A 15053-nucleotide genomic window follows, 5' to 3' on the forward strand; every position below is an offset into this window, starting at 1 on the left:
GTACTTGTTAAGTTTTTAAATTTTGTGTATGAGTGTACAGACTTTAGGAATCCTACTAATTTCTTAATTGTTTTTGGTATCAGCGTTCAGTGGAATTAAACCCAACACAGAAAGATCTTGTGTTGAAGATTGCAGAATTGCTCTGTAAAAATGATGTTACTGATGGAAGAGCTAAATACTGGGTTGAACGAGCAGCTAAACTTTTTCCAGGAAGTCCTGCAATTTATAAACTAAAGGTAAAAAACTAAAGAAAACAAAGCATATAATAAAAGCAGTCAGAGAAAACTTAAAGACACAGCTATTGCTGGTACTTGGAATTTCAATGACTTAAGTAGTAAGCTGTAAACTGGTATGTGTGGAGGTGAGGGGCATCCTAGGGGAATAGACCTCTAGTTGTGTGTAAGTCTGGGGGTGTGACAGAAGAGCTGTGACCATCAGCAGTAGCACCGCAGTGTGCATGAGCAGAGTAGTTGCCGCTGTGGAGGCGATGGCCATTCCACAGTATATGAGGCGTCGCGGTGTGTTGTTTCACCAGCACCCAGTTTGCTTTCCAAGTGGCATCTCATCTATCTTCGCAGTGATTACTGTATTAGGGATTTTACTGTTCCTTAGCTATTAGTAGATGGTGGAGCTGAGAATTATTATAAATTGAGCTCTATTATAAAACTTTCACTTAATTGGATGCAAATTACCCAGAATGTGACAGTTTCAAAGAACCATTATATAAATTTGGGAAGGACTGTGTTACAGGATAGTGAGGTTTTCAAGCAAAAGTTAAAAGTTTCTCTAGTGTGTTATAGATGACTACTAAAAGTGATAGAAATGTGTTGCTAATGTATTAACTGTCTCTGCATGTTATTCTTTACTGAGTGAAATATAGTTTACTAGGAGACTTTTTGGAGAAAGACTTTCCAAAATGTGCTAGACAAACAGAATTTTAACTGTAATTTTAATTGTCTGTTGGTTCCCCCTGCCGTGCAGCTTATTTGATCTTCGTTCCCCAACCAGGGATTGAAACCAGGGCCCCTGCAGGAAGAGCACTGAGTCCTAACCACTGGACTTTCGGGGAATTCTCATATATATTCTTTTTAAAAGGACCCCCATCCCTCATTTATAAATGTTTCCAGTAGAATTTTTTTAATGTTTTTTATTGAAATAGAGATTTTTCTCAGGAAGTTGGAGAGGTTGTACAGAAAGGTCCTGAGTGTGCTCCATCCAAACAGAAACACAGAATTTCCCCCAAAAGTAAATGGTTCAATGGTGGTTCCATCTTGGTGTGACTGTCGAACAGTCACTGCAGGGTTTGGAATGGGTGCAGTACACGTGTAGTTCTTGTTCCACCCGTCACGTGTAGACATGCGTATCTAGCACTGCATCACCATGGGGCTGTCTTTCATGCCTCCATTTCTGTGGTCACATCTATCTCTCCTTAGCTTCTGCCAACTGGTAATTTGTTCTCTGTCTTTATAATTTGTAACTAAAAAATGTCATATGATAGAAGCAGGCATCATGTGACCTTTTGCAGTTGGCTCTTCATTCTGCATGTGCCCTTGAGACCTTTCAAGTTGTGTGTGTCAGGATAGGTTCCTTTCTTTTTGCCGAGTAGTATGTACTCATACTGGTGTGTTCCACTGGTGAACCATTTACTTTGGGGGGAAATTCTGTGTTTCCAATTTTTAGCTATTACATATCAGGTATAAACAATTGTGTACAGATTTTTAAATAAAAAATGTCTTTAAAAGCCATGGAGATGAATACTAGTAACATTATTTTTTTTCTCTCCCTGTGATAAGCACCTGGGTTTTAAGTATTAATCAAAAATGTTGTTTCATAGTGCAGATTTCTTTGCTTTATTAGTATCTTTGTTTTATGCCTCAAACATAATTTTTCACTGGTCATGACTTTCTTCATTGGCTACAAGAGTCCATTCCGTCTGGTGACAGTGATGTTATGGACTATGTGTATAATGGGGAGAGGATTATTTTCTTGCAGTGTAACAAAAGTTTAATTGTTTGTGAAGCATCCTGATTTTCTTTAATGACTTTAAAAATACTGTTGTCTAAAACTAATAAATCTTACGTCAGATTTTTTTCCTGGAACTTTTGGACTAGAAATCCATGAAATTTATAACTATTAAGCAGAGTAATTCTGTTTCTCCTAGAAGTTGAGGCTTACTTAAATAGTTTTTTTGGCACTTCTTTAATGAACAAAAATATCATTGATAGAAAGGCTTTCTTTTGGGTTTGAGAGTAGTTTTTGAAAAACATCTGTAATGGGGCTGATCTTTTACCTAATTTTAAACATGTAATTGATGTCTAGGGGTTCTTTGCAGTTACAGACCAGGTGTAAGTTTATGGAACTGGTCCAGGAGGAGACTGATGAGGAGCGAGGTTCACTGGGCGGTGGGCGGGAGGAGAGTGCAGGAAGGGGAAGTGGAGCTTATAGGCCATGGCTTCCATTTTCTCCATGGAGGATGAGTGGAGATCCTAAAGAGAGGGTCAGAGGAAAGAGGAGTATGAAGTAAACTCTTCAGGGAGTGGAGAAAATGAGTCTTTAGAAGTAAACTAGGACTTTTTTCTAGGCATTGCCAGTCTGGTGGTTTGAGATTATGAAGGTGAATCAGTTGGCCTGGTTGTAATTCCCCATGCTCCCAGATGCCCTACACATGCTCATCTGTTAGTGCACAGGGGTGGAGACTGCAGGGAAGGGGGCTTCCAGGAGGGGCAGAGAGAGCTAGCTGAGGGCTCTATCTGTAAGTAGGGAGTGACTGGATGCGAGACTCTGGTGTTTTAGCTTGACAGGGAAGGAAAGTGTATGTGTGTGTTTTATGGAAAATTAAAAGGACCTTTTCATGCGGTAGAGGCAGGAGATGTGGCAGTGAGGCTGTGCTGGCCCCAGGGAGGTGAGAAAATGAGGGGGTGTTGTGGTCTGAGTGATTGGTTCAGAGTATAGATTTTGCCACATGGATGGCTGGGGCTGGTGTGGAGTGGTGAAGGTGAAGCTGTTAAACAGCAGGGTGGCCAGGCTGTCCTGTGTCTTGTGCTGCTGGTAGTGATGTATCTTAGGGATGAACGAAGGTTCATGATGTATCTTAGGGATGAACGATGGAGAAGGCAATGGCACCCCACTCTAGTACTCTTGCCTGGAAAATCCCGTGGATGGAGGAGCCTAGTAGGCTGCAGTCCATGGGGTCGCTAAGAGTCAGACACGACTGAGCAACTTCACTTTCACTTTTCACTTTCATGCATTGGAGAAGGAAATGGCAACCCACTCCAGTGTTCTTGCCTGGAGAATCCCATGGACGGGGGAGCCTGGTGGGCTGCCGTCTATGGGGTCGCACAGAGTCGGACACGACTAAAGTGACTTAGCAGCAGCAGGGATGAACGAAGTTCTGTTCCAGGTGCTGATAAGGAGTGGGAGGCATGGCCAGATAGCACATCCTTTAGTAAAATGTTATAAACAGGTTTGGGGGAGGAGGGGCATGATCAGGTGATGACACTGGGAGTGAGTCAGTCACCACCTCCTCCACCTGTACATAGTCTAGCGGATAAGTGATGGCAGCTGTCTTGGAATGGGACTCTCGTTCAGTAAGGGGGAAGGTGAAGACCAAGAAGATGGTGGCATAGTAGGAGCTCCACAGTAGGAGAAGTGGGAACGGGGACTGAGCAGCCTTAGGGAGATCCAGAGCACATGGAAGGTGAGGACACGTGGGTGCAAGGGTCCCTTCTGGTCGTGACAGGTATGCAGGGATGTTCTGAGCTGAGTCCAGGCCCTCCTGCAGCTGTGTAATCCCAGATGTTTCTCTCCATGTATTTTCTGGAGGTTGAGCTTCTGGAAATGACTGAGGGCACTAATGAGGTATGTAGGGTGGGAATTGACTAAAGCCAGACACAGTGGGATGGTGCTCATAGGAGCACCATGATGTTTTTAAAATTGCACAGATGTTTCTCTAATTAATGGTTCTTTATAAATAGGAACAGCTTTTAGATTGTAAAGGTGAAGATGGATGGAATAAACTTTTCGACTTGATTCAGTCAGAACTTTATGCAAGGCCTGATGATGTCCACGTGAACATCCGACTGGTGGAGCTGTATCGCTCCAACAGCAGGCTGAGAGATGCTGTGGCCCACTGCCACCAGGCAGAGAGGAACACAGCTCTGCGGTCAAGTTTAGAGTGGAATTCCTGTGTAGTACAGACCCTTAAGGTAGGTAAGGGCTGTTGGGTCTCACAATTACCGTATTTCCCTTTGTATTTAACCACTGCACTCCATGACCTAAGTCTCTTTCGTTTATGTGTAGCAGCTGTGAAATGAGCTGATTTTACCAGGATGATTTCAATTTATAATGAGTGGATTCAAGAGATAGATATGAGAAATATGTTTGTGTATTTTTTGGTGTTTTTGTAGGCTAATCTAAAACCAACATGGTTTTTCAGCCTGTGAATGGGCAAAGGGGTTTGTAGTCGTAAAACACTCAGTTTTGTAACACATGATACAGTTTCGTAACTTAGAGTTCTTTTTGCACAACAGGAATACCTGGAATCTTCACAGTGTTTGGAGTCTGATAAAAGTAACTGGCGAGCAACCAGTCAGGACTTACTTATAGCCTATGCTAACCTGATGCTTCTCACGCTGTCCATGAGAGATGCGCAGGAGAGCAGAGAATTGCTGGAGAGGTAGGCCGACCTAGAGAGAGCACTTCAGTGTAAATTACAGATGTCTGTTTGTGTTCATTCGTCTAAACAACTTAATGTCATTATTTTTTCTGTAATGTCCAGAGGTAATACTTAATAATATGCTGAACTACTTAGAAGGAATCTTCTTTTGGGGCAGTATTATATTATAATTGGTTTTGTGAAACTCTGATTCTTAGAGAACTCTATTACTGTTCTTGATTAAGTTACTCTTGTAATTAAACGTTTAGTTTTGGAATGCTTAGTAAAGAGTTGAGTCTGAAAATGCACATCCTCGTTGCTCTTCCATAATTCTGAGGACCAGTGTCTCCATTTGATTAAAATAAATTCCACTGAACAGACACGTCACTTGGATTTGTATGTCAATTTAGAGCTTGTGGGCTAAACCGGGCTCACCACCTGCCTGCTTGTGAGTGGGGCTCCCCTGACACAGCCGATCTCCTGCTGTGTCAGCTGTGTGCTCGCGCACTGCAGCGGTAGAGGCGAGCCCTGTGGCAGAGCTGCTGTGCCCACAGAGCCACATCAGCATGGGGTCCGTAATGAACAAGGTTGCTGCTCCTTGGTGTATACTCATATTCTGAAAAGTAATGGTTCCTCCCCCATCTCACATGGCAGGGAGTTCTTTACACTGGGGTGTAGGAGAGTAAGTCGTTTTCTTGAGGAAGTACTTGGTGTCTTCATACAGGTAGTATGAGGGAGTAGCCAAAAAGACTCAATCAAACTTTCTCATGATTTTAGAAAATATTTATGGTTGGGGGGAAGTAGGCATGGTTATATACTTAAAAACTTTTGGTCCCATGAGAAAGTGGTGAGGAAGATTTCTTAGTGCTATGATACTACTACTACACATACCCCTTGGAGGAGTCTTGACACCCTCTGCAAGTTCCAGAAATTCACAGGCTAGAAGAAATAATCTGTTACTCAGATTTCTTATTATAATCTACTTCAAAATCATTCTTCACATTTCTATTGTTTGCTTTTGATTTTCTTAGAAAATGAAGATTTTGAGGACCATTAGGATTAAAAAGTACTGATTAGTACGTAGATTACAAATAATAGTAAGAATTATAATTAACTGTAGTTAAATGTATAGTAAAAGCAGTTTTCATCTTGATAATGGCATGTGTCTTAGTTGTTTACTTATAATGTGAAATGGCATGTTTATTTTGAGAAATTTCAACTTTGAATTAAATAATGAAACCATATGATCAAGAAGATGTTTTGGAATAAGACATTCTGGAGGTTAAAAACGCTTGAAATATAGGAAGTATGTTGAATAACACGAAGCACTTGATTCGTAATTCATAAAACAGAATGGATTGTTGGGATTTAGATGTGGAAGGTGATGCTTGAAGTAAATTCCTTTCTCAGTTTTATTTAGGATTAAATAATGACATGGATTATTCACAGTGTAGTAGTTTAACACCTGTTTAATACTTTAATATTCCAGTTTTGATAGCGCTCTTCAGTCTGTGAAGTTTTGTGCAGGTGGAAACGAGGAGCTCTCAGCCACGTTCCTGGAAGTGAGAGGCCATTTCTACATGCACGCTGGGTCCCTGCTGCTGAAGATGGGCCAGCACAGTGACGTGCAGTGGCGCGCGCTCTCGGAGCTGGCTGCGCTCTGCTATCTCATAGCCTTCCAGGTAATCGCCCCCTGTCTGGCGTGCCGTTGACCTTTCAGTGAGACTTGATTGTACTTCACATGGGGTATGTCCTGGTATGTGGTGAAAATGGGAAGAAATATGTACAAAGTTAAAATGAAATACTTTGGGGGAAAGAATAACAAGATTTATTAATATACAGTACTAGTGAGGCGGGTGAGACAGGTACACTAATGCATTGCCGGTGGCAGTTGGCATTGCTTTGACTGTTTGGAAGATCGTTTTGAAGAATTTGATCTTTTACTGTACCATTTCTGGGAACCTGCAAGGAAATAGTCTCAAGTATGGATAAAACATGATTCAAAAAGATACACATAACTTGAATGAAAATCTAATCAGTAAGTCAATTTGGGGGCATGGTTACATAAGCTGTGATAGAAGACTATTTACCCTAACTTTTAATATGTTAATTGGAAACTTAATTTTTAATATATATACAACATTAACAGTTGTATACACTACTAAGTATACTAGTAAGTACTTATTAGTAGTACTTATTTATTACTTATTAGTATTTATTACTAATAAGTAATAAATACTAATAAGTATATACTACACAGCAGTATACTTATTCATCCTCAGAAACATGAAACAACTTTATGCATAGAAAGTGACATAAAGAGAATATGCCAGAATGTGAGCCTTTGTTTTTAGATGATGAGATGTTGGCTCTTGCCCTCCCCTCATCCATTTTTGCAGTTTTAATGTTTTCTTAGTGAGCTTGCATCATTTCTGATCTGAAAAGAAATGAGCAGTCTTCCACAAAGTGGATTATTCCTAGCTTGTAGAAATTGTTAGCTTTAGAGAATAATCGTTTGCTTGAGAGAAAGAAAAAGGGTTTCACTGTAAAATGACTGTTGGAGGCTATTGCTTTTTCTAGTTAACATACTTAGGCCTTTTAAAACCTGTTGAGGGGCAGTCCACAGTGCTGCTGTTAGCTCAGCAGAAGCATTTTGTTCATAAGGAATTTATTAGTGAAAAGTAGTGAAGTTAATGAAGTTTGCTAATCTGTATAAGCATTAAACTGTTATGATTAATATTTTTAAAGAATTATCAAGTAGCTAACAGCTCTCTTTAATGGACATTGTAATGCATTAAATTTTTTAAATGGATATTTTTATGTTGACACAGTCAATTGCTCTAAACATTGGCCTTTTAAAAATTGAAGTATTGTTGATGTACAATGTTGTGTAGGTTACAGGTATGTAGTACAATGATTCACGATTTTTAAAGATTATACTCTGTTCATAGTTATAAAATATTGGCTGCATTTCCTGTGTTGTATATTATACCCTTGTAGCTTATTTTGTACACAGTAGTTTGCACCTCTTCACTCTGATACCCTCCCCCTCCTCCCAACAGTAACCACTAGTCTCTGTTCTCTATATCTGTGAGTCTATTTCTTTTTTGTTGTATTTATTAGTTTGTTGTATTCAACTTTGACCTTTTTAAATAGTAAAAACTACATCTCCCTCCTGATTGATTCTGCAGGCTGTTTGAATGGTAGGGTTTTCAGCCCCTTGATCAGGGACTGCAGTAGTTCTAGTGAGTTCAGTTGGTCTCTGACTTATTATTGTCTGACTTAAAACAGTGGCTTGACAGTTGTGTGACAGTGATACCCATTCAGTAAAAACTCCACTTTGAGTTTTGAATTCCAATATTTCCATATCAGCACAGAAAACATAGGCTGAGTACAACACTGTTATTTATTCTGATGCTTGGATGTTATTTCATTCTATAGATGTACCATAGTTTGGGTTTCATTAAACTGATGCCCTAAAACCGAGATATTGTTATGCTACTTCAAAATAATTCTGCAGTGACTAGCTTGTGCCATTTCCCATGTGAAAATTTGGAGGTGGAATGAGTTTGAGTGATGGATGGCAGGATCAGTGTCTATCTGTGCATTTATAATATTTTGAGTTATTGCCAAATTTCCAGTCTCACAGAGGTTGTATCAAATTATACTGCCATTCCCAGTGTAAGAAAATTACTAGAGGTTTAACAGCACTGCACCTACCATCTGTGTAGTTACTTTCAGGATGATAAATGTTCATTGGCTGGGACTAAACATGTTCAGTGATGGACAGTTGCAGCTTTTCAAGGTAGCCTGTTTTATTTTTAGATAATTTGGTTCTTAGTGCTTCCTTACATGGAGTAAAAATATTTCTCAAGCCGCTACCCATTGGTGGTGTTTTTTTTCTTTTGGTGTTCCCTTCTTTTACAAGATAATTTTCTTAATACTCGATGGCAGCTGTCATCTTCTCACCATTCTGTTTACTTGTCGTTCTTCCACCTCTTCTTCATAGCACAGGACCTGGAGCCCTTTTCTTGTCTAGGTTGTTCCTGTTACACTGCTGGTCTCTCAGGTGGTCTGCGCTCTGGAAGGGTGTGGTATTTCCATGTGGGGGCTCCAGTGCCGGGTGGTGTAGAGCTGTCGTCCCAGGCTGCTCCCAGTCTATCTGTGCAAGGCAGAAAAGGTCTCCAACCAGATGTTCTTGTTTCCCCAGCTGTAACTCCAACATGTTCTTAATAGAAAGTAATTTCTCAGACATGCTCTTTGTAGGCATCTTTTCTAGATTATCTAAATTCCCCAGTTCCCGATGTTTTGCAGTTGGATTCCCAACTCTCTTTAACCGTTGGCTGTTTATTCATTATTGAAGAAAAGTACAGTGTAATAGAAAGGAACATTTTACTATTAGAAATGTATCACTAAATTAAGATTTTTGATTCTAAAATGATTAGATTCCAAGACCAAAGACTAAATTAATAAAAGGAGAAGCTGGACAAAGCCTACTGGAAATGATGGCCTATGATCGTCTGAGCCAATCAGGTACTGGTAACATTTAACTGATTTTATTTTAAAAAGAAAAAAGAACTTTTTCCTTTTTGAACACATCTTAGATAGTGTCTTCTCTCTGCCCAGGAGATAATTTGTTAGAATTTTTTCTCCTTGCCGTATTGAATTAGGGAGAGAGAGGAGAGAACAAATGATAAAAAATGGTAAATGATAAAAAATATTCTTTAAAAGGAACAAATATTGTTTGCTCCTGTGTGGAGAAACTCCTTAACCCATCCTTAATCTAGCTGCTAGAATCTCCATCCAGAACATTTTACAGCACTTCTTGACCTAAGAATAAGTTATTGGTTTTCTAGCCACTGGGGATAAAAGGTAAAAAAGTTAGGGATCTCTCTCTTCAGGAGCTGACAACTTAGAAACAAAGACAGAAGGTGTATATTCACATTCTGTTAGGTTGTTGGAATTTGTAGATTTATTCCCAATTCTTACTATTTGGGTTGGATCCTAAAGGTCTGTTACACTCTCTGGCTTTCCTAAGGCACAAACTTGAAAGTGTTCAGGTAGCCAGTGAGTCAAACAGTGAACTGAAGGCTCTGTAGGGAAATGTTTCTATAAGAGACAGTTTTGATGTAAAGTTGAAGGGCCTTCATTAAGAGTTAGGAAATGATCTTAAATCCAAGTAGCTATAAGCTGGGGTCAAGGCTCTTCTGCCCCACAGCTTACTTCTTTGTAGGAGACAAACTTTGAGTCCTTGAAGCGATCTTTTGTTTTTTTCTCAGATCTCCCTTCTACCTTTGCAGAGGGTCACAGTTTGTAAAATGAACTGTGTTGTACTGTCTTTGATCTGGGCCTGCTGAGCTTCTCTCTGCAAATTTTTAAAGAGATAATTGTCTGGTAGTAACGAAACCTGATTGGCCAACAGAATTACAGGAAAAAAGTTTGTTTTGTTTTGTTTCAAACAGCCTGATTGAAACCATAAACCTGAAAAGCCATAGTGCTTTCAAGGCACATCCATGTGTACTAGAACTAGAATGTGAACTAGAACCTCATCCAAGGAGTGTTTTTAAAATAGGTTCAAATCTGTGGAATCATAATCTCTGGGAGTGGAAGTCTAGAACTGAAACAGAAAAATTTTAATCTCTTTAAAGGATGATTCTGACCAGCCAGATTTAGAAATTTGGTGTATCAGGACAGAAAATTTGAGCTTGATCCTGTTCTCCTTTGGCCACTTGAATCCCACACTTTTCCAAAAGGAAATCCTTTTGGGATTTTTCACACACATTTTTTTCCTTTCCTTTTATTCTAGCACATAGACGCAGATGCTTTGACACCTATAGTTTATTCATTTTTCACATCAGCACCCTTTTGGGTCCAGCTGTGGTTTTGGGGCTGGAGGGTTCATTCTGAGAATGTCATGTTATTTCCCCTTAGGGTAAGTGAATGAAACTGTTGAGAGATGTAACTTTAATCTGTGTCTTTTAAATGATGGAAATAATTTGTTTTTCAGGGCATATGCTGCTAAACTTAAGTCATGACAAGCAAGACTTTTTAAAAGAGGTTGTAGAATCCTTTGCCAACAGGAGTGGGCAGTCAGCTTTGTACGACGCTCTGTTTTCTCGTCAATTACCTAAGGATAGCTCTTTCCTTGGTAATGATGATATTGGAAGCATTGATGTACAAGAACCGGATCCTGATGAATTGGCTAGATATGATGTTGGTAAGTGGTATCTTCCTAAGGAAACACTTTACATTTTAATCCTTTTACACCAGGAGATATATAATAGCAACAGGGGGATTATCCAGAAATAATGACTTAATATTATTCTGAATTACTTTTAGGGTTTATGGGGGGAGGGTAATATGAGGTATTGGTAGTGGTTATGGTAGCAGGTGCTTTTCTTCTGAATAGTTCTGTACAAGTGATTGGTGTCATGAATTCTCTCCTAAGTATCATTTTGATGCTAATACAATCTTTTTAATGAAATAGCTATAATGTACTTGCCAGTTTCCATCTGGAAGCTGTTTCCAGTTTTTTCACTTACATTAAAAATACTGATGACAATTTTTAGGTGTCTCCATTTCTTTTTCTATACAGATTCCTAAAAACATAATTACTGGGATAAAGTTTATGGACGTGTTTGTCTCGCAAATTGCTGTATTACCAGAAAGCTTGCTCTTCTTTTATGCTTTCGGAAGCCCATAAACTTTTTTAGTATTGAATTTCTTAATTTATTAATGTAGTGATAGCCCACTGTTTTCATATTTCTTTACCGAAAGGAAGATCTGTTGTTTCAAGATTTATTACCAGATGGCTATTCTTTATTTGACCTCTGTCAGTAGATTTTGTTTTATTGAGTTCTAGTGAGGCTCTTTTTTTTCCTTCAAAAGAACTTTTTCCATCAAAACTCTTTTTATTAAGAACACTAGACTTTGCTTATAGATTTTCCCTGTACTCTGATACTGAAAAGCAGTTATAACATTAAGTTACATTTAATATTACTATGAGTCAGTTTTTTATGTTGGCAAAACTGATGGCACACAAAAATTTCCAAAACCTCAAGCTGTTTTTTTTTTTTTTTTTTATTTCAGGTGCCATTAGGGCACATAATGGTAGTCTTCAACACCTCACCTGGCTTGGCTTACAGTGGGATTCATTGCCTACCTTACCTGCAATTCGAAAATGGCTGAAACAGCTTTTTCATCATTTACCCCAGGAAACCTCAAGACTTGAAACAAATGCACCTGAGTCAATATGTATTTTAGATCTTGAAGTAAGCATAGATTTTAATAACTTAAATACCATGAATACTGTTTTGGTTTTTTTTTTTCCCCTAAATTGATTTTTTTTTTTTTAAAAATAAAACAGGTATTTCTGCTTGGAGTAATATATACCAGCCACTTACAGTTAAAGGAAAAGTCTAATTCTCACTGCAGCTTCTATCAGCCTCTGTGCTTGCCACTGCCTGTGTGTAAACAGCTTTGCACAGAAAGACAGAAAGCATGGTGGGATGCAGTTTGTAATCTAATTCATAGAAAAGCAGTGTAAGTAGTTTAAAAAAAAAATTCCTTTAACTTAACTGCACAGGGACTTAATGCTCATGTAAAGTTTTAATTATCATGTGATGATTAACATACATGTAAGTGTTGAACTGCATGTTTATAAATCAATTTCATTAAATAAAACTTTTTTTAGACCTGGGACCTCAGCAAAATTGCGACTTCTAGTTCAGCGTGACATAAACACTCTACGAGGCCAGGAAAAAACTGGCCTTCAGCCTGCTCTGCTCGTGCACTGGGCAAAGTGCCTTCAGAAAACGGTGAGTTCACTGAAGTGGAGCAGTTTGTAAGAACATTACCTTAATTTTTTTACATGACATACTTGACCTTGAATGTTTTTTTGTTTAAAAACAGTAGTAGTGTGTTCATATTGTGTCAGGTGAAATGTATTTTTACAATCTTGCCACTGCATGTAAGTGCTTAAAACAGTGCCTAGCACAGTAAATGTTACCAGGTATTAGCTGTTAAGTTACCAGCCTGAAGATTTTTTTATCTGTTTGGTGGCACAAGGCTCTATAGGTAAGGGCATTATAGACCTTGCTTAATATTTGAGGTCTGTTCTGTGGCACCTATAGCAACTTCAGGAAAAAAGAATAGGCTGCCTGATTGGGTAGTGTCGTTGGAGTTGTGTCAAAGTTGGGTCTAGAATGAGTGCTGATGGTAAAGTGCTTAGTTATTCTAGAATTTGGAAAGGTGAGCATATGACTTTTGAGATTCTATTTTGCCTAGGATTTGAAATTTTAGCCAGTTGTTCAGAGCATCTGCAAGTGAGTTTTTTAATCTTCGTTTGTGTCTCTTTGTGTGCTTCTAACTTTGTATTTTAGGGCAGTGGTCTTAATTCTTTTTATGATCAACGAGAATACATAGGCAGAAGTGTTCATTACTGGAAAAAGGTTTTGCCATTGTTGAAGATGATCAAGAAGAAGAGCAGCATCCCTGAGCCTGCTGACCCTCTGTTCAGGCATTTCCATAGTGCAGACATTCAGGTAACGGAAAATCCCATCGTGAACTAGCTGGAGGTCTGGGCTTCTAGTTTTTAAATAAGGAAATGGAAGTAGAAACTGCTTATATTAATTGCCCAACTATTGAATGGTAGTCTTGTTTTCTAAGTCCACTGCCTGTCACAGATGCAACATGGCAGAGAAGAACATTGAGATGCTGATCTCATTAGATCGTGCAAAATCCTTGGGAAATATTCGGGTTTGATATTCTGGGTAGAGGCAGCTTGACTGAAAGTTACCCAATGTGTTTAGGCATGTGAAGTTGGGGAATACGAAGATGAAGCACGCATCACATTCGCTATATTGGATGTAGTTAATGGAAATATAGACGATGCCATGGCTGTTTTGAATCTATTAATAACGTCATTTCTTATTGGAATCTTGCACTGGTAAGTAGTGTGGTACTTTAAATTAAAGGGTTTTTCTTTTAAAACATAATTGCTTCATAAAGCACTCTTGTGTATAGCTTTTTCACAGAAAAGCAGAAGACATTGATAGTGATGTGCTTTCTTCTGAAGAACAAGAAGAATGCAAAAATTACCTGAGAAAGACCAGGGACTACCTGATAAAGATTTTAGATGACTGTGATTCAAATCTGTCGGTAGTTAAGAAAGTAAGTTGCAGATTGTATTTTCTTATTATTGATAATTAGGCGATAAGGAATTTTGCCTTGATTTTATATTTTGGTAATTTTTAAAATGCTTAGTGATACCATATTAATGCACAGAAGTGGGGTGTTTATTTAATTAGTATTACTTTGCCTTATTTTGTGTGTGTGTGTTTAAATGTGAACATTTACGTTTATAACATTACAAAAATGCTTGTTGGAGAATTAGAAAAGGCTGGCATTTATTTTTGTTACCTGGCGATGTATTCAGCAAATGTTGCCACTAAGACTAGTTCTGTGTGGACTTGGCAGTTAAACATATTAATGAAATCAGGTGGTTGCTCATGACTTCGGGATGTTTCTCCCCTTGTCACTGTCTCCTGTGACCACCTTTCCCCGGCTGTCAGCAGTTTGAGGCTGTTGTGATGGGATTAACCTCACTGACATTCAACCTTCCACCTGTTTTATTGATGAGTTTATGTTGCTGCTCTTGGATTAGGGTTATGTTTGGTGCATGCCAGCATCTATGTTTCTCCTCTCCTCTCATTCAAAATCAGTGACTGACTTTGCTCACATGGAAAAACTCCCCAGTTAACATTGCTCTGCCTTTGCTGCCACCATCAGGAGAGGTAGACACAGCATGGACTTGAGGGTTAGGAGACTTTAGATTACACAGCATTTTCTGTGTGTTGTTACATAAAGTACAATGTGCTTGTCACACAGAAGTATGAAAATGTAAGTTAGTAAGATAAAAAAATCTTTATTTGAGAGTTCTTCTGTTGGTGATTTTGCAAACTAAAGATGTTGATTGTTGCCTTTTATTTCTAGTTGCCTGTGCCCCTGGAATCTGTTAAAGAGATGCTTAATTTAGTCATGCAGGAGCTCGATGAGTTCAGTGAAGGAGCGCCTCTTCATAAAAATGGGTCTGTACGAAATGCAGATTCAGAAATAAAACACTCAACTTCATCTCCCACCAAATACTCTCCATCACCAAATAGAAGTTGTAAGGTAAGTGAAAAGAGAAGAGTCACTTTACTGCAGAATGTGTGTTCTAGATGTTTTAAATACTGTTTCATTGTTATTTTTTCAGTATTCTCCCAAAACACCACCTCAGTGGGCAGAAGATCAAAATTGCTTATTGAAAATGATCTGCCAACAAGTGGAGGCCATTAAGGTAAATGCCTTGATTTTTCTAAACTGTGCCAATCTTATTCCAAGATTCCTTCATTGACCA

General features: G+C 38.7%; 1 protein-coding gene across 1 annotated transcript in view; it reads left to right on the top strand.

Moving 5' to 3' along the window:
* The window catches only part of LOC102285692 (E3 SUMO-protein ligase RanBP2), a 61960-nt gene that overhangs the window by 19748 nt on the left and 27159 nt on the right, over positions 1–15053 (top strand). The window contains 15 exon segments of the mRNA XM_070379504.1: positions 84–236; positions 3975–4205; positions 4530–4675; positions 6144–6336; positions 9100–9187; positions 10662–10871; positions 11744–11925; positions 12021–12196; positions 12348–12471; positions 13036–13197; positions 13465–13549; positions 13552–13601; positions 13679–13825; positions 14648–14827; positions 14910–14993. Of these exon segments, the coding sequence (XP_070235605.1) occupies positions 84–236; positions 3975–4205; positions 4530–4675; positions 6144–6336; positions 9100–9187; positions 10662–10871; positions 11744–11925; positions 12021–12196; positions 12348–12471; positions 13036–13197; positions 13465–13549; positions 13552–13601; positions 13679–13825; positions 14648–14827; positions 14910–14993 (2211 nt within the window).

The sequence above is a fragment of the Bos mutus genome, chromosome 11 (genome assembly GCF_027580195.1).
Source record: "Bos mutus isolate GX-2022 chromosome 11, NWIPB_WYAK_1.1, whole genome shotgun sequence".
NCBI lineage: Eukaryota > Metazoa > Chordata > Mammalia > Artiodactyla > Bovidae > Bos > Bos mutus.